The sequence below is a fragment of the Amblyomma mixtum genome, chromosome 2 (genome assembly GCF_055824585.1).
Source record: "Amblyomma mixtum isolate Tamu chromosome 2, ASM5582458v1, whole genome shotgun sequence".
Lineage (NCBI taxonomy): Eukaryota > Metazoa > Arthropoda > Arachnida > Ixodida > Ixodidae > Amblyomma > Amblyomma mixtum.
In genome coordinates this window covers 21196870-21220823 of record NC_143013.1, presented here as the reverse complement: position 1 = coordinate 21220823, position 23954 = coordinate 21196870, and the positions used below count along the sequence as shown (strand labels likewise).

The 23954-nt window shown below is 48.7% G+C and overlaps 1 protein-coding gene across 1 annotated transcript in view; it reads right to left on the bottom strand.

Moving 5' to 3' along the window:
- LOC149358639 (uncharacterized) overlaps window positions 1–23954 on the bottom strand; it is a 65669-nt gene that overhangs the window by 21969 nt on the left and 19746 nt on the right. Inside the window, exons 20-36 of the mRNA XM_089567572.1 lie at window positions 21521–21878; window positions 20667–21015; window positions 20068–20196; window positions 19493–19622; window positions 17942–17974; window positions 17797–17817; window positions 16782–16895; window positions 15310–15447; window positions 13561–13790; window positions 9784–9884; window positions 8849–8954; window positions 7362–7523; window positions 4985–5098; window positions 3937–4075; window positions 3276–3446; window positions 2931–2966; window positions 662–715 (exon numbers count right to left, since the gene is read on the bottom strand). Coding sequence (XP_089423698.1) covers window positions 662–715; window positions 2931–2966; window positions 3276–3446; window positions 3937–4075; window positions 4985–5098; window positions 7362–7523; window positions 8849–8954; window positions 9784–9884; window positions 13561–13790; window positions 15310–15447; window positions 16782–16895; window positions 17797–17817; window positions 17942–17974; window positions 19493–19622; window positions 20068–20196; window positions 20667–21015; window positions 21521–21878 — 2385 coding nt within the window. The remainder of the gene's footprint in view (window positions 1–661; window positions 716–2930; window positions 2967–3275; window positions 3447–3936; window positions 4076–4984; window positions 5099–7361; window positions 7524–8848; window positions 8955–9783; window positions 9885–13560; window positions 13791–15309; window positions 15448–16781; window positions 16896–17796; window positions 17818–17941; window positions 17975–19492; window positions 19623–20067; window positions 20197–20666; window positions 21016–21520; window positions 21879–23954) is intronic.

Below are 23954 nucleotides of genomic sequence, written 5' to 3'. Positions count from 1 at the left end.
TTTTTTTTTTTTTTTGCCAAAGTTAACGAGGCTTGCGGGGAAAATCGTTCTGTCATGATGCAGTCGCAGAACAAGCAGCACGGCAGCAGAACAGATCAAAAATGAGCTACAGCACAACTCATTAACATTGCTCGGTGCCGTCAGAGTCTCGATACATATTTAATCGAAATACAATGAATATAGAGCAAAAAGTATAGCGTGAAAAGGTATGAAATTGAATCGCTGTGGTACTTCAGGAGGTATACATCACACGCAGCAGCATTGGAGGTACTAATATGAAGTGTATCACATCTGTTAAGTTACGGACTATAAGGGACAACAGAAGAAACGAGAGCAATTTATTAATGTGCTAATATAGAAACGGAATAAACGCTATTTTTTTCTGCTACGAAAAAGCGGGATAACTGCGCAAACAGCAACCATAAGGGATTTCCAAGAGTCACAGCCCAACATTACCGCGCTTTTTCGACAGTAAGAAATTTAATAGCATGTTTTTTAACGCTAGTACTTCGTACATAGACAGGTTGAGACTTATCCGAATTATCGCTTTTGTTTTTCGAAACGAAAAAAAAAAAAGACATGTAAAGTTCTCCATCCGTTCACAAGCGTTGTCAACGTCTCAAATTTTCAGTCACATTTTTTTTTTGTATGTGTGTCTTACCGCCGTTCAGCGTGTTTTGTCCCATGCGTCCCTCACGACGTGGAGGCGTTGATCCTGCATACAGGAAAGTCGAATTACCGTGACACAAGACTAGCCAAGAATACGCGTGAGGGCTTTTGATGAAATAACGAGACCAGTGGTTTCACCTTGAACTCGCTCCTTGCACATATTAATATATCTTGTATTATATGTATGTGGCATATTTTATGCATTTTTATGTAAGACATACTGATATATCCTTGAAGAAGAAATAAATGCACCAACTGTTGTAAACAGTCTGATTACCGAACTAAAGCAGACTTTCCATTCCGCCCTTTTGGGTCCGTATTTTCAAAAAAGCTGTCTTTGGCGTATCGTCTCTTACAGATGCTTACAGATCTGCAACAGTTCCTACCAGTATGCTCTTATGTTCTGCTTGTCTGGTAATACTTGTTTACTTCTGATCACTTACGAGGTCGGTTAGAAAAGTATACGACCTTTTGCCGAAGAAAAAAAACTGGTATAACTGGAGCGTTGGAAACCTAATCACCTTCAAAGTAGTCTCCTTGGGACTAGACATACTTCTCCCAGCGGTGCTGCCGTTGTTGGAAGTATTCCGAAAAGGCCCCTTTCGGAATGAAGTTTAGCTCAGCTGTCGTTGCAGCCATAATGTCCTCTCTTGTCGGAAATCGCGCTCCTTTCAATGGCCTCTTGAGTTGGGGAAACAGCCAGAAGTCCCAGGAGGCCATATCAGGAGAGTAAGGAGTCTGTTGAACTACAGCAGTCTGGTTTTTCGCGAAAAAAGTGTGAATTTAGTGCGAGGAATGTGCAGGAGCATTGTCGTGATGGATGCGCCAATTTCCTGTTGACCTCAACTCCGGTCTCTTGCGCCGCACAGCACCACGCAGGCGACGGAGGACATCCCTGTAGTACTCTTTTGATCATTGTTTACCCTGTGGGGTGCTTACGCGTGGTGTGCCACACAAAGGGAGTCAAAGAAAGCAGTCAGCATCACTTTCACATTGCTGCGCATTTGGCGGGCCTTCTTTGGTCTTGGTGACATGGAATGCTTCCATTGTGACGACTGGGATTTGGCTTCCGGGTCGTACCTGTACACCCAAGACTCGTCACCAGCGATTATGGTGTTGGTGAAGTCGGGTTCACTGTTTGTGGAATCCAGCATATCCTGTGAGACTTCAACACGAAGCTGCTTTTGCTCCACCGTGAACAGCTTCGGCACGAATTTCGCCGCATCTCTCTCCATGGCCAAATCTTCGGGGATAATGGAATGTGCAGAAAAATTGCTGATGTCCACCTCTTCCGCAATTTCTCGGATAGTCACACGATGGTCCCGCGTCACCACTGCGTTCACTTCGGCCATGGCCTGGTCATTTCGGCATGTTGATGGCCGACTGGAGCGTGGCTCTCTCTCCACCGATGTGCGGCCATCTTTAAACCAATTGTACCACTGCTTAATCTGTGTGCTGCTCATAGCATCGTCACCAAAAGCCGTCTGAATATTCCGAATGGTTTCCACTTGGCTGTCGCCCAGTTTCTGGCAAAATTTGATGCAGTAGCGCTGCTCCTATCGCTCCGCCTTTTCCTTGCAATAAAAAAACCGACGAGAGCACTGCGCACTGCCTCACTCAAACGCTGCGTGCCAGTGACTGACGCTATCGGCAGGCGAAAAAAAATTTGTGCATGCGCACGAAGGTTCAATGTAGGCTGGTGTAAGCGTGCTTGTTTCAAATCCATCAGGTGTTCGCAAAAAAAAAAAATAAAGTCGGTTACTTTTCTAACAGACCTCGTATATTTATGCAATTGTTTCTTGTATTGAAGTCACGACAGCTCTCGCGTCGAAGTGCTTTCGAGGGATAGGAGGCCTTTAAAACGAGTTTTGCCTTCTATTTTTGTTGGTTCTCAGCGTACTGCGAGCTGTAACCCATTCGCGAGAGGTGCCAGGAATAAACACGCGATATCACTGTCGGCAGCAGAACGTTTCAGCCGCTATACGCGCCAATGCAGTACAGTCTCCTACGACTCCCGCCCTCAGATTAAAAGCTAAATATTTTTCTGACACTGAGCTGATATTTCAATTCCTGTTTCAGATGCATGTCGGCACGTATAACGGCCACTGGTCCCAAAGTACGAGTACAGCAGATGGCATCAGAGCTTATCGTCCCTTATCGTCCCAGCATCCTGGCCACGACATCAGCGGAAAATGGGAACGCCAATAAATAAAAATGCCCTTCCGGTTGATACGAAGCGATAACGGGATGCAAGAGAATACCTTCATGTCCAGGTTGCGGGGTGGCATGTGCGTTATCTGAAACAAATCAATAAAACGGTCGATAAGAGCGGGTCTATAGCCAGAGGAATCGATTTGTGTTGAGCTGCCTCCGCAAGATACTCAGATATCGAGATCCCCCTGCGCAGCTGTCGGCAATGCAAAATTAAGCGATATAAACAGTGCTCGGGTAATGAGTGTATAAAAGCATCCAGCGGCCAAACACAACACCGCGCTACCTGGGTGCTGTCAGACTGCATGCTCGTCCTACTGATAAACCCGGATGACTTATCAACTTGCAAGCGACGCATGTGTTGTAAACAAAAAGTGTAACAAAACAGAATAGACCGCAGATGAGAAGACGAATTTTGTACCTTTTTGTTCTGTTCCACACTTTTGATATGCATGTTTGGCCATCCGGCTTGTATGCGGGAGGTACGTGGTTCGATCCCCAGTGCAGTTGGGTACCCACCGGAGATACAATCAATACAAGCTTTCCCATCACCTGGTGCTCGGCTTCTGTGGGGTGAAATGCCTGGAAAATGGGTCTTTGAACCCACCTTGTATACACGAAAAATGCTTTGTGCCTAGGCGCTTTTTATCAGAAGCTACCCTTGAGCCATTAGAACTCATCGTAATCATCATCATCATCATCATCATCTTCCACAATTTTAATTTAAAAAATGCGTATCATCAAACGACTCAGCAAAGAAAGTGTCAGCGACAAAACACAAACAGCGACAAAAGTCAGCGACAAAACACTCAATAACAGGCACAGAAAATCACAAGGATACGAGACAGAGAGACGCAGTCAAGCGGTAACTTAGCACGAACTTTAATTCAGAAGCGTGCGGAAACAAATACGCGCTTCCGAAAAAAAATTAGTTGTGAGTCAGCAATTGTCTTCTGTCTCGTGTCCCGGTGTTTTCCGGTGCGCTGTCCTCAGTCATGGCCAGCCCAAACTAGCCCCGTACTTCCGCATCAATGAATCAGGGCAGGCGGATCTCACCTTGCAACGCGGAGGCCAGCTCGGCAAGTCGGGAGTTCGCATGCAGATGCGCGGAACATGCGTTGCGGCCGGCGTCGTACTCCACGTGAAACGCAGCCACGCATGCGTTGCCTCCGAAGAGATCCGAAATGTGACTAGCCTGTACGGGAGGGTTAAGGAGAAGCAAATATTAAAGCGGCTGCTCTCGCTATGAGGGCGTTAAACGTAGAACAACGAAAGGAGAGGTGACCAATCAGTATACGACACGAATCGCGTCGCGTTCAGGATCGGAAACACTATAGTGCTTCCCCTGCGCTGTCGAGAAGACATAGGGTGTGCCTTTGTAACGTGCACGAGTGGCCCAGATTGTGTTCTGTCACACTGGAGCGTGCCATGAACACATCTTTGTTAGACATCCGTTGGTGGCTTTACTAGTTTAGCGCACGTGCCCTTACAAAAGCTTTTTTAGGCAGTCTATAGACTGTCCATAATAGACTTCTGTCTATAAAGTCTGTAGAATCTCTATGCACGAATCCTAGTTAAGTCTATAGGCAATACAAATGCTATAGACAGTCTATAGACAATCTATAGATTTATGGCCTTACACTAAGACTTTTGTCTTAGGCAGTCTACAGACTATAAATAGACAAACAGAAATATCTATAGCCAGGCAATAGCGTCTATAGACAGTCTATAGACCATATTTATAAGGGTGGTGTAATTTCGATTAGGAACCAATAAAAGAATTTCGTGGCAGCGGAGAGCGCAGGTCTCCGTACCTGCCGAACTGCAAACACAAGCATGAACACGTGCATACAGTCGTTCAAGTAACGAGGGCGCTGGTCCCACCTCCTTCCACAGACTGTCAGCAGTAAGATTAATGCGATAAACTATCATACTCCATGGACGCTCATGAATCTTGTGTTCATATCGGTTATTTGCGAATGCAGCCGCACGTTTACGTTTTGGTAAGTAAAGCTGAAAATCGGCCTCCACTAGTGCCCGGACACGTATCTCAAGCTGGGCAAGGTTTCCGACTCAGGTGGGAACTGGAGAAATAATAAAGCACCTTCAAGTGGAGGGACTCTTCATTTTCGTACGTCAGGGCGTAGTCGTTCCCTTCTATGAAAACAGCCATCGCGTCTGCATCGTAGGTCGGAGCCGTCTCTCCCTCGAGGCAAGTCTGCAACAGAACCGCAGGCAATTTCAGTGTCAACACCTTCAAGAATTGTAAGATATATATCATCCATGTGATTATATACAACCAACGACGGGAATCGGGGGACACGCATGCGATTTTTAATGTCTAAATACGAGGTCTGTTAGAAAAGTATCCGACTTTATTTTTTTTTTTTTACGAACACCTGATGGATTTGAAACAAGCACGCTTGCACCAGCCTACCTTGAACCTTCGTGCGCATGCACAAATTTTTTGTCGCCTGCCGATAGCGTCAGTCGCTGGGAAGCAGCGTTTGAGTGAGGCAGTGTGCAGTGCTCTCGTCGGTTTTTTATTGCAAGGAAAATGGCGGAGTGAAAGGAGCAGCGCTACTGCAACAAATTTTGCCATAAACTTGGCGACAGCTGAGTGGAAACCATTCGAAATATTCAGACGGCTTTCGGTGAAGATGCTATGAGCAGCACACAGTTTAAGCAGTGTTACAATTGTTTTAAAGAAGGCCGCACATCGGTGGAGAACGAGCCACGCTCCAATCGGCCATCAACATGCCAAAATGACCAGGTCATTGCCGAACTGAACGCTATGGTGATGCGGGACTGTCGCGTGACTATCCGAGAAATTGAGGAAGAGGTGGACATGAGCAATTTCTCCGCACATTCCATTATCACCGAAGATTTGGCCATGGAGAGAGTTGCGGCGAAATTCGTGCCGAAGCTGCTCACGGTGGAGCAAAAGCAGCTTCGTGTTGAAGTCTCACAGGACATGCTGGATTCCGCAAACAGTGACCCCGACTTCATCAACATCATAATCACTAGTGACGAGTCTTGGGTGTACAGGTACGACCCGGAAACCAGATCCCAGTCGTCAGAGTGGAAGCATTCCACGTCACCAAGACTTAAGAAGGCCCGCCAATTGCGCAGCAATGTGAAAGTGATGCTGACTGCTTTCTTTGACACCCTCTGTGTGGCAGACCACGAGTACGCACTCTACAGGGTCAAACAATGACCAAAGAGTACTACAGGGATGTCCTCCGTTGCCTACGTGATACTGTGCGGCGCAAGAACCCGGAGCTAAGGTCAACAGGAAATTGGCGCACCCATCGCGCCAATGCTCCTGCACATTCCTCGCACTCGAATCAGATTTTTTGGTGAAAAACCAGACTCCTGTAGTTCAACAGACTCCTTACTGTCCTGATATGGCCCCTGCGATTTCTGGCTGGTTCCCAAAATCAAAAGGCCATTGAAAGGAGCGCGATTTCAGACAAGGAAGAACATTATGGCTGCAACGACAGCTGAGCTAAACTCCATTCCGAAAAGGGCCTTTTCGGAATACTTCCCACAATGGCAGCACCGCTGGTAGAAGTGTGTGGAGTCCCAAGTAGACTACTTTAAAGATGACTAGGTTTGCAACGCTCCAGTTATGCAAGTTTTTTTTCTTCGGCAAAAGGTCGGATACTTTTCTAACAGACCTCGTATTTCCTCATAACGAAAATCTTCGTATTCTTCAGCATTCCCAGCTGGCATTGTGACGCACACTGAATGCCTTGGCCCTCAAACTCCAAGAGCGAATTTTTTGAGAGAGCGAAGTGGTCTGCTCAAACGAGGGCGACATACTAAAGAATGCCGACCAGTTCGTGAGATTGGTTTGGTTTGGGTTTAACGTCCAACTCTGCTATCCCCCCTCTTACCCGAACCCCACCCGGGAGGACTGGGAGGTGACGCTGCTCGGCTGCTCTGACCTGCAGGCCCAAAAAGCCCTGGTTGAGCGCACCCGATAAGCGGCCGACGCCACTGGGGTCCCGTACCAGGAATCCCACCTAGTGACTGTGAGGGCCGGCTCCTTAAGAGCTGGTCTAATCACAACTCCTTATAATAATAAAAGTATTTCATCGTCATCATCATCCCAAATTGAGTCAGGCTGTAAGGGCCGCCTTAGTGGAGGGCTCCGGATAATTTAGACCACCTGGGATTCCTTAACGTGCACTGACATCCCACAGTACACGAGCCTCTAGCATTATGCCTCCATCTCAATGCTGCGACCGGAATCGAAACCGCGTCTTTCGGGTCAACAGACGAGCATCATAACCACTGAGCCACCGCGGCGACTCATAAACGAATAGTGTACCAAATTTGTTTCTTTATCATTATTATACTACAGGCCTTCACTCTTTCGATAAAAAAATGAGGATCCTCTGAGGAGAACGCAGGCATTAGCCCGAAGAGAAACTGCGCTCAAGTGGCACATCCTTAGGCGCGCAGCCTACGCATACCTGGTCGTAGGAGACCCAGCTCTCGCGGAGACAAGTGCTGTTGGCCACCCTGGAGACGGAATCGCCGAGAGTGAAACGCAGCACGGCCAGGCTAACGGAGACGCAGAAGCGCTTCGTTCTGACGGCGCCCGAGAGATCGGAAGGCACCAAGTCACCTCGTTCCTGTGGTTGAAGAGAGAAGAAAACATATTTAGTGCGCCAGGTCTGGCGTCCTGCACGTGCTCTGTCTCTCCTTGTCATACACTTTCTGAGGCGGTGCGGATGAGACAGCATGATGTTTTTTTTTTTATTTCCTTGATAATGAGTCGCCGAGCTTATCTAACGGGTGGTACGCACCCCCTAATTACCACGAAGAAAAGGACGCACCAAATTTTTTATCAGAAAGCGAAAGAAATAAAAAAAAGTCTGAACGCAGAAGAAAATGTGTACGCCGATCGCATTCACGTGGCTTAAAACGAGTTCAGCGTCAGCTGCCTGTGTAAGGGGGAATGTAGAAGAAAAAAAAATGTGACAAGAGAGTGTGTTTTGATGTTCAATTGCGAGTTTGGTCGTCGGTCGCGTCACCTACGAGTGTGACCGGTGAAAATAGGTCATGTGACCTTGCTATTTGATCACGTAATTTAATGCGGACGGCGACCATGAGATCGCGGGTGGTCTGGCCATAACAGCTGACAGTGTAAAAAAAAAAAAATCGGGCAAAACTTAACTGTTGGGACATCGAACAAGCGAACCTTGCAGCCGCCGGCAGCGCTGTAACATAGCTTTATTGTGCCAGTGGTTCAGATTAACTCTGATATGCGCCGTCATGGGCGGTCGTGTCGTTTTCTTTGGTGGCGCCCCGCAGTCGCGCGCTGAACCGGCCATTATTTGCAAGTTGCCGGTGAGGCCAGGGGGTGCTTTGATAATTTCAATACGGAGGAAGCGAATTCATCCTTTCAAGTCGGAGTGTGTTAGGTACGGCGCTTACGCAGTGCGTGTTTGACAACAACGGGTTGCCTCTTGGGGAAGCCGAATAGCTGCGTGGTGTGTTTTGTCAACGTATTTTGATTGCGGCCCGATGAGGTGACAGCGCCAACTTAATAATACTGCATAGTAGAAGAGGGATGGTTCAATTAAGGGATGTGATTCCCTGGCTGTGATCGCTTCTTTCTGATTACACGGCGATTCGCGAAACAATCGAGCCTATCACTAGGAAGAATGCAGAGATCTTTTAAATACGGAAGTAGTTTTTCCGCCCTAAACCACACAAACAATGCGACAAAAACACTCTCTTTGCTCGAGAAAAAGATAAGTCGTCTAGCCTACTATAGCCAACGCCCAGGGTTGCTGCACACGGACTTGTCCGAAAACTTGAGGCGATCTCCGTTGTCCATGCTTTCTTCTTTTACTGTCCTCGTACTTCGTTGATAGCGGTAAACGAACTACCACTTCCACATCAGCTAGAAAGAGGCATGATGGTACTTCAGTGAAGTATACCAGAGGCTTACCACGTCTGAGAAGCCCTGGGTTGAATCGAACGTTGAAGGGAAGACCACCACACAGCTGTCACTCGGTGCGGTGTGGTGTGTGATGTAGATGATGGTGTCAGCGTGCCTGAAAACCGCAAGAGGGGATATCTGTTACAACCGGCGTCGTCGCTTCGGCGGACGCGGTTGTTGCGACGCGCGTCTGTTCTTTCAATCTTTCCTCTCACATCTTTCAACTCTCCTCTGTCTGCACGCGGCAGCAATTGTGGTTGAGCTCGAGCCAGTGGGTAGGCCCGTGCACTTTCTTTTTCATCCTTCCTTCAGTAGCAACAACAAATCGCAAGAGATTGTAGTGTGAAAGAAGGAAATTTGGCGCTCTTCATGATGCTTCTATCTCCATTTCCACAAAGATATCAACATTGTAAATCCTTCGCAAAAAAAAAAAATCGCGTAGCAGTGCTGGACATCAGTTGTTCTTAATCCAACACCTGCCGCAAGATACTAAGGTTTATACTTTTACAAACACGTCATCTGGGGTGGTAACAGCGTTTCAAAAAGGCTGGTAATCGTACATTTGAACAACAAACTGAAAAATGAAGTTGAAGAGCGATGTGCTTCCCCGCAGTGCGTGTGTGGAATTAATCTTTGGAATCTATCGGAATCATTTGAGCGGCTTCCGTTGCACAAAGCTGGGACCAGCATATTCTACACCATTCCGGGAGGTGCTACAGTCGCTCCTGACAGCAAGCACAACGCAGTTTGTGCTGGCTGACCTCCAGACCTCGTGGCCTCCAGACCTCGTGACCTCTAGACCTCGTGACCTCCAGAACCTCGTGACTTACGCAACATTGTTCTGTCAGGCTACAGTATAGGAAGCGCCCCTTTTGTCTTTTCTTTCCTCAGTGTTAACAACACAGTGCACTACGAACTCTCGGAATGTACGAATGCATACTCACTGTAATAGCTCGGAGGTGAAAACTCTACTTTGCAGCGGAACAGCGACAATGACTTCTTTTATCTGATCTGTCAGCACAGTTCGCAGACTTGTGCGGAGCATCTGAAAGATCGAACATCGGAAAGCAGCATTAAGCACTTCTGACATGGTCAAATGTTCAAGGGAATCCCCCAACGTGCAGAAGACTTATAATGAGGGAGTAATTGCTCATCATTTCACCAACACCGTTCCCACTTCGAGTTTTTGATCAGTTCGCTCTCGCCCTACGATTGCTAGCCGTCCCGGTTAGCTCAGTTAGTAGAGAGACTCCCGCTGAGGCGGTGGTGGGTTCGATCTTCGGACCATAACGAATTTTTTTTAACTACAAAGTTTATGTGAGAGCTAGCTTTAACGAACAACTTTAACGAAAGAACAAAAAGTCCTCAAGGGTGGGCTCCTACTTGTCCAAGAGTACATGGGTCTGAGCTTCGCCATAGCGCGTACCTTTACCGTAACCGTATAGCGCGCCTCCTGTGCTCACGTGCTATTTGGTTATAATGCGTCGGATATGCTGCCCAAAGCCGACTGGCACGTGGCGCCATCTCGTGCCCTCACGGCGATTCTGACTGATCTCGACGCGGCAGGCGTGGGCCCAGCTTGCGATCACATGGCGCCATCTTGTGCTATCACACTGTTATCGCGGCGAACTTTGAATATGGTTGTCGTTGCCCAGTTTTTCTACTGTAACAATCCCGTTTGAGATGCCGTGCATATCAGCCTGCGCTATGATGTTACCATAGGTGACAATAATAAAACCCGCGTAGCTGGCACAGCTCACATTTACGCTATTGCTAACTAGCACGTTGCTATTTATATGCTGTTGTCTATTTGCAAGTAAGTTGCGTGACTCCGGCATGCTCTGTATTATCATATCAAGCGATGCACACACGTGACATCATTCATTTGGTCGCACGATAGCAATGTGTTTGCTTCTCTTACTCTGTCTCTGGCGATTACGTTTCGCCAGTCGATGCAGACTGCGACTGCGCAAGCAGGCTGTTCACCGAACAAGTTTCTAATAAACCCAGTTGCGAGCAGCGTTTTCCCCGTCCTGCTCTCTTGAGCTTCGTCTTTACCCGCGCTTTCATAATACGGTGCACTTACACAAACAGGAAACCTGAATTTTTTGACGCTGTTCAAGCAGCCCCTTGGGCACTTTTGCTGGTCCTGGAAGGCTGGCTTGAGCCGGTGAACGAACGAAAAGCGGAGGGACAAATTTTGCAAAGAGCGGTCGTCTCTTTGCTCGTCGTCCCCCAGGATACTCCTGAGCAATCCCCAACCCGAGAGCCCCGGATCCTGCCCCGTGAGTCCCCAGAGGTCCCGCTGCCTGTTCCAGTGCCTCGGCGCTGCGCCTGCTGTCGGGGTGTCCAGGGCAAGCAGGACCATGCAGCAGTCGCCTACAGCCCAGCGACCTATGGAAGAGATGCGCTTTCAGTTCCGGCGGACGACCTGATCGACTCCATCGAGACGGTTTTCGGTGTCTGGTGGCTGCCGTACCTGCAGCACCTCTATAGGACAAAGTTCCTGGCTGCTGTAAGTTCGATGGTGCAAGCCACGAAAATTAAGGCTCGGGTTCCACGCTCGTCGTGGCCGGAAAGCAAGTACCGCTGTTGCAATCGACAGTGCCAGTGGTTTTTGTGACGTTCCTCTGTCTGCCACCATACCTGAGTGGCGACGCGCTCGCAGCTGCTTTGAAACCCTACGACAAAGTCCGGACCGTCAGGGAGCCCGTCTTCAAGTCCCGGAGCCACGTCCACAATGGCGCACGACTGGTAAAGCTTGGCATGCAGCGCGCGCCGCCGAACTTCATCACGGTCGCGGTGCACCGCGCCATGCCTGAATACCGCGGTATGAGGAAGGTATGTGCCCGGTGCGGCACGGAAGGTCCCCTCGGCGCCGCATACATGTACGGCATCCCGATGCGCCCGCTGTGCTGCTTATATCCACGGGGCAGAGACTTGCCAGCCTGCGTACAAGCGCTGTGGCGGAAACCATGCCACGTCCGACTGAATCGCGCCACGCTCTACGTGACCACTCTCGCGGCCGCGACGAAGGAACCCCAGGTACCGATCGAGGTTTTCCTGGCTCCTCGATACGATTAATGTCGACGACGCGGCGCCCACGGCTACAGTTACCGGCGACTCGGATGAGGCGGCATCTAACGCCGCATCATGCGAGGAAGAGGCAGAGAAGTTGTCCAGAGGAGATAATTTTGATGCTTCCAACTCGTCATGACAAGCTCGGAGGCTGTCTTGTTCCTGTCTCAGCCAACGGCAGTCCAGCGTCAACAAAGCGGCTCGGATGGGATCGTCCGAACCTCAGACGGCCCTCCCCCAGGAGGACCCCTGTCTGGTCAACCCAGTCAGCCATGTAGAGGACCTGCTGACAGCAGGGACAATATATACTACCTGGCACCATCCCAGAGTTCCTTTTTTTCTGCGCGCCCGAGCTTCCTTTGTGGAGTACAGCGCCACCGAATCATCTGTTGCTACCGCCTGTGCCATGTTGCCCACCACGCCGAACGCTTGTGTGAGTCATTCGGCACATTACTCTTCTTTTTGGTTAGCCCACGCGTTCGCGAGCTTTTTTCGCACCACATGATGACAGGAATTCATTTCATTACTTTTAATGTCAGAGGCTTTCGTGATCCCCCCAAACAACGGGCAATTAGTACCTTGCACGCCCAGTCGGTGCGGATTTGCTGTTTTTACAAGAGTGCAATTTTCTTACTCCCGTGATGTTTCATCTTTTCGTAAGCGCTTTGAAGTTGACGCTTTTTTCTCGTCGACTACCTCTAAGTCATGCGTTGTCAGTGTCCTTTTTACGTCTAATGCGTGCACTGCACTTATGACCTCGGTGAACGCGCCATAATTACGAACGTTTTTTTTTTTTTAAGAAATCGCAAAATTCGATTCATTAATGTGTATGACCCTGCCAAACGCAGTCAGGCGAACGTCGTTTTTAAATCCATCGGTGCCTATCTTGATCAGATCTTGCAGTGCGAGCTCATCGGTGACTTCAGCTGTGCGTTGAATTCTTGGCGTGATGTACTACGTGGCGCAGGACAAGGCGTGTCTTCTTACCACGCCCTCGAGCTCGGGTGTTTAGTCGGGCACTTCAGGTTCACGGATGCGTGGTTTGCGCTTAACGATGAGGACTTCGTGGCTGCTAGGAGGCGAGGCTCCTCACTCAGCCGTCTCGATCGCGTCTATTTGCACCCCGTCCTTCTGTCGGGTCTCGGTTCTTGCGGGATCCTCAACTTTCCGCCAGACGTGCAAGACATTAGCGACTATACGCCTCTATCAGTGCGATTGAACGCAGCTCCCGGTCGGTTGCTCGACCAGAGTAAATAAAGGATGGATCCCGCGCTCATGCAAGATGGAGTTAGCCTATCCTCTATTCTCCAGGCTCTGTTAGCCACTCTTTCGAAGGTTGGGCACCTGTCCACGTATGGATGGGACGAATTAAAATCACGTTGGCGCGAGGTACTGGTTAAGGAAGGTAAAGCCAGACGCGTCAAGATCAAAAATTAGCTGATACTGCGCATGCGTAGTGTCTCGAGGCACGCTGGCGCTCTTCATGAGCGAGTATGCAGCGCACGCGCTACTACAGGCTCCTGTCCTCCCGGAGCTTATGTACGTCGGCTTATACTCCCTGTTTAATCCTTTCTGCTTACTCCTTTCTGCTTACTCCTTTCTGCTTACTCCTTTCTACTTAGGGTGTATCTGACCTCACCTACCTTGATGAGCGAGATGAGTCTTTGTAGGTGCGCTTCGGAGAAGTCGCGACGCTTGACAAACAGCGCCAGCCGCTCTAAGCCGTGCTTTTGCATCCAGAAGAGCGTCGCCACGGCAGTCTGTTCCCTCTCGGCGATCTGTTCCGACTCAAGGAGCTCCGCAACGTCCAGCTCCACAGCGAGTTTAACGCTTGAGGTGTTCTTCAGAGCAAGGAAGGCGTTGAGTCCAACCTCTGAAATATCGCCACATGCAGTGATTACTGCTTCAAGCTCAGTTAAATGGTTCATAGCTTGTTTAAACTACTCACTGAACAGTAAATTTCCTTAAGGCTCACATACCGGATGTTTGAACGAGCGCTTTCAAAAATTCCTAAAGTTACGATGGTTGTAATAGAACCTTTTCAGGCACTTGCTGTCAGACGCAGCAGACACCATTAACAAGTACCGCTAATTACAGACTGCTAACTAAAATTTGCCAACTATCTTTTAATTAACATATTATGGTGGTTGAGGCCCCAATTTTCGTAAAGAGTGGCCAAAAACTGCTGAATTGAAAATGCTAAAGATTCATTTTACGAATTCTGCAACGATGGCGGCATCAACATCCTGTACATTGCAGGAGTTCGAAGGTTTCAAGCGTATGAAAAATTTGAATCTTCAATTTAAACTACAAGCGAAAGTACTGCACCGGCCCCAAGAGTTTTGCCAAGAGTTTCATTTTTAATATAACGGCGCAAATTAAAATCAAATTTAAATTTTCAATTTGATCGGCTTTAAAGGGCTTGAACCCGTGTGACCGAGATAATTTTGGTGTCTGCTTACCTGCAAAGCTACGGAGATGTAAAAGCGTCATATTTGCTAATTCTGCAGTTTTAGGAAATTTATGGCAAGACAGAAAAGGTCTGAAAACCGATTTCTTACGATACCACTACAATTTTACTGTTTCTCATGACTGTGTGGTATAAATTTCACACAAGCCGCTTCGGCAGCTGCTTGAAAAAAAAATGGTTACAACGCATTTAGAAAATAACAGCCAAGTTAAAGGGCAACTGTATAGGTTTTAGAAATCGACTATAGATAAAAAGGTCGAATGTGTGAAACTTGCAGGTAAATTATGCGAAGTCCTTTTGCGCTATCATTTTAAATGGGGACGTAATCGGCAATTAAAATCGCGACGGCCTTCAAGCTTCTCCGCAGCTCACAACGCCAAGTGGGGCTCCTGATGACGTCGTTGAAGGTATCAGTACATTTCCATCGCATAAACGCCTGCTTTGAAGGAAAAAAAATAACACCGCCAAAGAAGGCGAAGCCATCCGAACACTGTTTGACAGCATCCAACGATGGACAGCAGGGTGGGGCTGACGGCAACGGTAATTTCAAAATCATACCTTCCATGACGTCACACTGAACTTCCCCGCACTCCTTTGGTGCTTTGAGGAGAAGCGCAAATTCAATCGTCGATTACGTCACTATTTTCAATGCTAGCGCAAAAAAACTTGGCATGCTTCACCTACAGTCTATATAAATTTGAACCCTTGAATATTGCGAAATTCTCAAAAAGTGATACAGTTGCCCTTTAAAAGGGGCTCTTCTGCCCGTATTAGTGATCGTGATTCGCATGTGACTTGAATTCGTGAAATTAGGCTTCTTTGCCGTTTTGCGTGTTTGGTGCTATTTCTGAACACAGCTGTAGCTAACATTTTGGTTAACTGTCGCTAAATCTCAGACGGCAGTGACACGACGTGAACTTGCCGTCTTTGGGAACGAGAACGGAGGAGTTCCGGTCGTAGCTGAGAGCCGAGAACACTAGGTGGCTGCAAGCTTTCCGTACATCGGACAGGACCGCATTTGTCCCGTTGGCCACCGTACAGATGAGCCTCTTCTCTGGAGCTGAAAGCGATTGTAAAGCGCCGTTTTAATCATGGCGGTGCGTTGCTTTGTTTCAGGCGTAGAGCCTTTGACGTGTATTTAGCTATAAACACGGTTATTGCGAACAAATCATGGACTCACCTGTGGAGAGTGCATTTTTATAGCCAGGACATGTGATGTTGTTGAAAGCAGATTTCTAAATTTAATTTTAAAATATTTATTTACTTTGAAGCAAGGATGGCTGATGAAATTTCCTGGTAGGACCATAAGGAGAGCAAGAAAAATGCTATCACGCAAGTAATGATGGAAAACATGCACTAAAGGAGGACAACTGCGCACAGTAGATATAATGACATAAAATTAATGAAGAACATGCGCGAAATTAGAACTGCCCGCCACGTCACACATCTGATAAAAATGCGCGGAATCGATCTTCCGCGTAGCACTCAATGACGCCATCTGGCAGCCTGAGTGGTCGTGCAGCACTTAGTGATGCCAGCTGGCAGACTGTTCCACTCACTCATCGTGAGTGGAACGAATAAGGTTTTATACAAATCTGTCCTACATTTTATTTCTAGGATCATACACCGGTGGAAAGTCGTCTAGATAAAAATGAGATTGAAGCAGCCACCGGTCATTGCTAGTGCGCAGCTTTCCAAAATATAAGATGCAGGATTTGCAATCTGAAATGTTTGCCACCATCCGCTAGATATCCTCAACCGAGATGGCCTTTAAGAGACGAGACGCTAGTTGAAAAACCATATTTTTTAGACGCAAATCTCGCGGCTCAATGGCACTCTCTTAAACGCACCTTTTGTTCGTGGTTGTTTGCTTTTAAAGCGCTCTACATAGCAAACCACAATGACCTGCTGTGAAAACGCAGTGTTTTATTCATTACGCTGCTCACAGTTGACCTTCTAGAGCAACATCTATAACAATTGAAAACTAAGAATGTATTATGTAACAAGTGCCAAAAAGGGCGTACGGATTGAGTGTTTATTAAGTACTAAACAATACTAAATAGTACAGTTAAATCGAGAAGTATTGTTGCACTGAAGGAAGCAGAAGACCACTTTAGCACTTCCGTCGCGATACCAAAAAGAAGCCCTTAGTTTTCCCGTCACGCACGCACTTGCACGCGTGCACACGAACACAAAATAAAACAAAAATGTTGCACCTCTTGCAGACGATGCCATGTGCATGGTCATTCAGGAACAGTAAATTTCATCGGACATAGTGTATAAGGAAGTAAATTTTCATCGAACACCTTCTGATTTAGTCATTTACATGTAAAGCGGAATATTCTGTGGCAAATTAATTGAAGAACAACAACAAGCAGGAATAAAGCCGCCTACCCTCTTTAGTGACAGGCGAAGATGGCCGATGCGTCGTTCCGCTTTCCGCCGTCGTCGTGTTTCCTCTGTTTCCTCTCGCCTTTACGAGCACGACGGGCGATGTTGGAGGACCAACTGAAATCATCCCACATTACCCAAGCTTAGTGATTTACCGTGAAACCTGCCGAGAAATAAAGCTGCAGCAAAGCTGCTCGCGTGAAGCGACCGTGACGATGCCCTTAAAAGCGCTTTTGCCCATCGACGAAAAAAATAGTTTGGCATACCAGTGAGACGGGCACGAAGACCACGCTGGCGTCATTTACCTTTTTGGTGATGCAAACTATACTAGGGCATATCGCGAACGTATCGGAGTAACAGGGGCAGTTTTAATGTGAAAGAACTACTTAACATGGCTCAAAACCTCTTGTGTGAAGCCTCGGGGTAACTCGGGTAAGCTCGGGTTAGTTCGGAGGGGAGTCGCGCAAGCTGCAGCCAATGGGAGGAAGCTCGGGTAAGTTCGGAGGAGTGTCGCGCCAGCTGTAGTCAATGGGAGGGTGACCTTGAGGGTGACCCTGGCACCCTCAAGGTCCCTTGCTTTCGCACGTCCACTCGGCTTAACGATGTTAAAACCCTGCCACTTTTTCTCATTAACGTTTAAGAAGTGCAAGCGAGAGTGATACTTCATATCCATTCAGGAAGAGCAAATAGTGGTCTCAGGAGAATGTCTGTACACACTTTCGCAAAAGTTCTTACAACATCGCGCTTGACAAAAGTAAGAATCGAAAAAGAACGTTGATTGGCAAGACGATGGCGCCCATGCAGAAAGAGCTCCAAAGCTTCTTCAGAAGGACAGAAACGTTGCAACGTGTACAGTAGTTAAGAAGTACACGCCGGATTTCACCACCACCGGCAGAACACCGACTTTTCCCTTCAATTTTACTCCGTGTCCTCACCCGTCCCGCTAATAGCAGCCTCGTGGAAGTGCATTCTAAAAGAATTATGTTATCCGGTAGCAAACGAAACGTTTATCACTAACCTGTTTCTTCTTCATGTACACCTGAAAGCAAATGGGAAGATGAAACTCGGTGCATAGAACATCACGTCTTGAAAACAACAACAAAAAAGACGTTTCAAGACCACCGTCTCGAAGAGGCGAAATTCGATTCTTTGACGCAGCTTACCCGTGTCGTCTTCCTCCGTTGCCGACGCTACGGCTGAAAACATTTAAATGCGTTTCAGCGCCACAAATTCCAGTGGAGGATAAGTCAAAATGCTTTGCAAACAGGATCACTGTTAACAATACCAATGCACCCGCGGAGCAGTGAAACTCATCACCCTTTTTCTCTTCAGCATGAAAAGTTTAAGTTTAATTGCTGGCGTTATCATTCACACTATTTGCCGGAAGAAGAGGTGAAATACACTTTAAAACTTGCAATCGAACTTTGCACTGAAACTGTCTTCCAAAGAGAGAAACTTTAATGAATAAGGGAGAGGTCTGCCTGGTTAAAAGCCTAGCATGCTTCTCCAGATGAGGGTGAAAAAGAGAGACAAATGGAAAAAGAAAGGTATTTGCTTTCCAAAGCAAATAACTTTCCAATGGTATTCCAAAGCTTCCAAAGGTATTTGCTTGCTATAAGGTGAATACTGAAGTAACCGCGCCGAGTGAAGGGAGTAATGAAGGAACTTCGCTATTCTCTCTTGTAGCAAACGCCGCCGCGGTGGCTCAGTGGCTATGGTGCTCGGCTGCTGACCCAAAAAGACGCGGGTTCGATCCCGGCCTCGGCGGCTGGAATTTCTTTGGAGGAGAAATTCTAGAGGCCCGTGTACTGTGCGATGTCAGTGCACGTTAAAGATCCCCAGGTGGTCGAAATTTCCGGAGCCCTCCACTGCGGCGTCTCTCATAGCTTTAGTCGCTTTGGGACGTTAAACCCCATAAACCAACCAACCATCTTGTAGCAAACAACTTTGTGCCCGTGCATCATCCTCAACCCAACCAGGATCTGGGAGGTTTAATAAATTTTTATCTTTTCTCAGTTTCCCCGCCGGATGGCGCATGTGTTGAACTAGTTCAGCCAGTTTTTTATTTCGGTCCACGGATTTAAGAGCCAAGAGAAAGGATAGCCGCTTTGCACTGACGCTATCGCGCAACTAGCGAGACAGCGGCAGCTATGGATCTCACTCGTTGCGCAGTCACTGCCGCAGGTGATTGTGAAGTGAGCGGGGGCTAGACGGGTGCGCGAACGCTGATCTTCTGGACGCGTGACGCAGCCCACCATTAGAGACGTCACTCAGTCGCCAAGCTAAAAGTTTTTTTTTTTTTTTTCTGACATGGTCGCGGAGGTCGAATTTCGATGGAGGCGAAATTCTAGAGGCCCGTGTACTGTGCGATGTCAGTGCACGTTGCAAGAACCCCATGTGGTCGACATTTCCGGAGTCGTCCACTGCGAGGTCTCTCATGGCCTGAGTCGCTTTGGGACGTTAAACCCCATAAAAAGACACTACGGGAACAAACAAAAACTAAGGTGCGAGCGAGTGGATGGGTGAGTGAGTGAGTTGGTGAGCGAGTTAGTGGGTGAAGAACTGAGTGGGACTGTTCGAATGATTGAGTGTGACTGAAGGAGTGACTGAACGTTAGTGAATGAGTGCATGAGTGAGTGCAAAGTTTGTGAGAGCTACTAACAATTATCGCCGTATATCGTTGCTTAAGGTAGATAAAAAGAAGGTGTGCATACCTATGCTGTTGATGACGGCTTGGAACCGGGGGAAGGTCTTGATTCCGGCTGAAACCGTACAAACGGACTCCGGTTCGTCAAAATTGACGGCGTACACTGCTCCGCAACTCAGCCCACGCACGGTGGACACCTGTGCAGGAGAAGAGCGCGTGTTTACTAATCCCGTTGCTACTTTGCAGTGTAGCAACGGCACTAGAAGCACAGCGGCTTGGTTTCTTAACCTCGGCTATCGTACAATCATTCTAAAGCCCAACAGCTTGAACAAGCAGCAGCAGTTAATTTATGGCCTGATTGTATGAAGCCTTTGACAGTTTAATAGTGTTTGGCATGCTGTAACCAGGGGATTTCTTTTCACTTAATTGTATGTCACAGCTATTCCGCATTGCTGCTGAAGTCTGCGTGGAGAACGGTTTTCAAATAGCCATGGATATAACCTTTTCCTGTATTTGTTGTGCGTCTTCCCCAATCACACGCAACACGCAAAACTCATTTTACTGTTCTTTTTGTGTGGTTTGATCAATCGATACCCTTTTAGACTATAGAGCATGACTCGCATGGCTGTTGCGAGGACCAACCAGCTTGTGTTCGATGTCGTTGACCGTGTCGAACGTGATCACAGTGCCGGGTGCCACTCGGTACGACGAACGCTCGGTCTCCGAGACCTTTGCTGCTGACCAGCTAACGTTGTGGGAGGACGCGCAAGTCTGAAAACAAAAAAGGGAAAGTTAGCAATAAGTAAACGTCGTCACATCAAAGGGCAGAAACAACCTCGATAAGACATCCGGGCAGGCCAGGTCACGTAGCTACAGCTAGATGCTCGATACTTTTGCAGATTCGCGGAAGTTCTTTGCGATTTCTGGGGCAGTGAGATAGTTTCGCAGTGTGACTATTGCCTACTTTTGTCGTTTGCCAAATAAGAAAAAAGGGTTAACTGTGGGGTAGTTGGTATTTTGATATCACATTCACATCACAGTGTTCGTGTTCGTTGTCTTCTTTTCTGTTGTCCCGTCCTTTGCGCTAAATAAGAGAGATGTGATCAAAAGGGTCTTGGAGTTTTCCAGAGTTGGCAGATATCGCATAATACTCAATGCAAGGAGCCGCAACCTTACGCCTACATCAGGGGTCTCATGCGTCAGTACTTGTTTAAATATCCTCAGAGAGCCTATCAGCGCACCTCCTGGAATGGCACCATGTCGACGCTCTTGCAAGCCAGTCCGGGCACACTGTTCGCGGTGCCCTCAAAGCGGAACCGGAAGGCAGCCAGGCTGACCGAGAAGCAGAGCAGCCCCTCGCTGTCTTCGTGCTCCTCGTCGTCGCCATCTGACGAGGAGGAAGGAGAAGAAATGGCCAACGCGTGCTCGAGTCTCCTCAGGAAGCGTGCAGCCTCGTCGAGAGACAGACCGCGCCCGCCGCTCAGGGACGAGGCATGCGCCGAGCTGGGAAAGCGGACCGTGCAGCTGCCATTCTCTGCACGGGTGGACGCGGCCACCAGGTGACTCTCGAGTACCAGCACGTCGGCCATCCTGCGAGGAGACAGGAGCAACGCTTGTAGACTGCTGTCATATTGCATTCCGTGCAGGCTCCGGCCTGCGCATTAGCCTTCCTTTGAAGCGACAAGCGGTGAGAAACATGTCTACCAAACTACTGTTGACACATTAGCCAAATGCGTAGACACGCTTACGCGTGGATCCCGGATGCCAAGCTGCACCGCCGTTCAGTTCAAAACGGTGATCACGGAGTCCCTTTCGATAGAGACGTCATGAATTTGAATCGGATAGCGGGAAAATTTTACATGAAACTTCCTCAGCAAGAATTGCGTCTTTTTCTGCTGGACAAACGTCAAGATACCAGGAAATAGCCATAAAATCGATTTCCTCTAAGAACAAGAAATTGAGTGGAATTGCCCCTACTGTGCCTTTAACAGCCAAAACGTTCACGAAGGAAAGGACTGAACACGCATTTATTTTCTTGGTATTGTCTTAGAGCCCTGTGTTAAGTGCCCCCTTTTGTAGATTCTGTTGCACTCACCTAGAAAGCGCGACTAGACGGGGCAGCGCGGCGGCGATGGTGATGTTCCCGTATTCGCGAAGCGACACACCCAGCAGGTAGGCGTAGCCGAAGTGGGCCGTGTATCGCCGGATGGCCTCCAACGAGGGCGTCACGCGCTCCAGCTCCGCCAGGGAGAGCGGCAGCTCGACCACGGCCACGCCGTCCATGCTGTTCTCCTCCAGGAAGAGCACCAGACGCCCCACGAAGCGGGTGAACCACGCCTCGGTCCGGACGTTGTTCGCGTAGTGGCGCACGAACTCACCGGCGTCCAGGGCGACCAGGTACTTGGTGTCCTCGTCCCGAGTCCTCGTAGACGCGAAGCGCTTGAAGAAATCCGCTGCGCAGTTGGTGCGGACAGTTAGCGCGGCTACTGAAGACAGTGAAACGCGTGCCCCAAGACGGAGCATTCTTTCCCGAGAAACGAACTAGCGCGAAAATTTTTTTAAAATTAGAGTCGACTGCTGATTTTGTGTGTCCCTGGTGGTGCTGTAAGAGCACAAGGTAGTCTCGGCCGCCTCGATGGCTCAGTGGTTATGGTGCTCGGCTGCTGACCCGAAAGACGCGGGTTCGATCCCGACCGCGGCGGTCGAATTTCTTTGGAGGGGAAATCCTAGAGGCCCGTGTACTGTGCGATGTCAGTGAACGTTAAAGAACCCCAGGTGGTCGAAATTTTCGGAGCCCTTCACTACGGCATCTCTCATAGCCTTAGTCGCTTTGGGACGTGTTATGTTTGTCGATGCTAGAAGCGTGTCCCACCAGGCATCGGATCCAGGATCACCGCCGCATTGCCGAAGGAGGAAGGAAACGTGGGCCGGAGACGGGGAGTAAGGGAAGTGAAGGGAAAACTGTATTTACATGGTTACATTATTTACATAGAGCGGGACTGAGAATGGCTCTCAGTGGAAGGGGAACGTCTTCGTCAACCGTAGTCGACTGGAGCTAGCAGGCTTCTCGGCCACACTCACGGCCGAGTTAAATATCGTCCGGTTTCCCCAGATCCCTGGCTGGGGAATAATGGTCGACGAGCACTGTCCAATCCGATGGACCGAAGGGGACGTTCTTGTCACCACCCACGGCTGGGCAGGTGCGAGCTTTTCCACTCTCCCACAGCTGGGCCGATGAGAGGGGGAGAATGCTGACTCATCCAGCACTGCGGGAAAGGAATCTCCCGAAGTCCTCCAGCAGGGGAATGAACTTGCCTCCCCGCCGATTGCCCAGAACGCGAGTCGGGGACACAGAATTCTTCAATTATCCGCCAGCGTGACCGGCGCCGCCAGGTCGCCTCCGCATTCACGGTGGTTGCTCGGACAATAGCTCCTAGGCCTCGCCTGCCTTCGTCGCCGCTGCACTCTGCTCAAGGAATTTCGCTGGGATTACTGCTGACAATGGCCTTTGACATTTCTGCTACACTAATCCGCTGAGGCTCGGAGGGGCATTCCAAGCATCCAACTTCCCATGGTAGTCGCGAGGTTGTCGACCTCGATGAATGTTCACGGTAGCTGCATGATCGGGCCCACGTGGTCCGAGTGGACACAGGTGTGACGGGAACACACAAAGAGAGTTAAGGGGGGGGGGGGGTAGAAACATAACAGCACGTCCGCCGCCCGAAGAGGTCTCGTAGTGGTTGCAGCCAACGCTGCTGCGCGCAGAGACCTGGAGTTGTGTCCGTTCGGCCTTTGGTCACAGCTGGGCCCAAAGGTTCTTCTTGCTTCGTTGACAGCTGTAACGAGCTCAACCAGCAAAGTCCGAAGCCCAACAAGCAGAAAGCGCCAAACTGACTTCAAGAACCGCCAAGCTGTTTTCGGTCAACAAAATCTCTTTAGAGAAAATGAGCTGTAGCGTGAAATTTACGTCCTCCTCCGAAAGTTGACATGTTTGACCAAACCAGAATACACAGAGCTTGTTTAGCCAAAAGGGAGGAAAATTTTCTAAAATTTTGGGGGGGTGCCGTAGCACGGTTTATGTCACAGAAAGCCACCGCCCGTGAGAGCACAAAGGGAAGGTGGAGCTGCTGAACACACATACAAAACAGACAAAAAATGATTCCCGCTAAAGCAAAAAAAGAAAATACAAATTTGCATAGCGGAATAACGTCCGTGGAGTCAGGAAAGGGCATTACACGGGAAAGCTTCGGCTGAGGCCATCAGCGTTTCCATTACCTCGCACTTTACTGCAACGCATGTAAACTGAGTCCGGCAATGCCAATCTCCAAAATTTCGCTCTCATTTCGCATAGGAGAGTGTAATGAACAAAAGAACAAAAAACAAGCATTAAACTCAATATGAGATTATGCGTCATATCCGCCCCTTGCGCGGCCGCGGTCCGACAGCTGCTTTAGCAGATGAGACATTGCATAATGCTAGGAATTCCAGCTTGCATTTCTGTACAGGAGAGTTAAATGAACAAAAGAGAC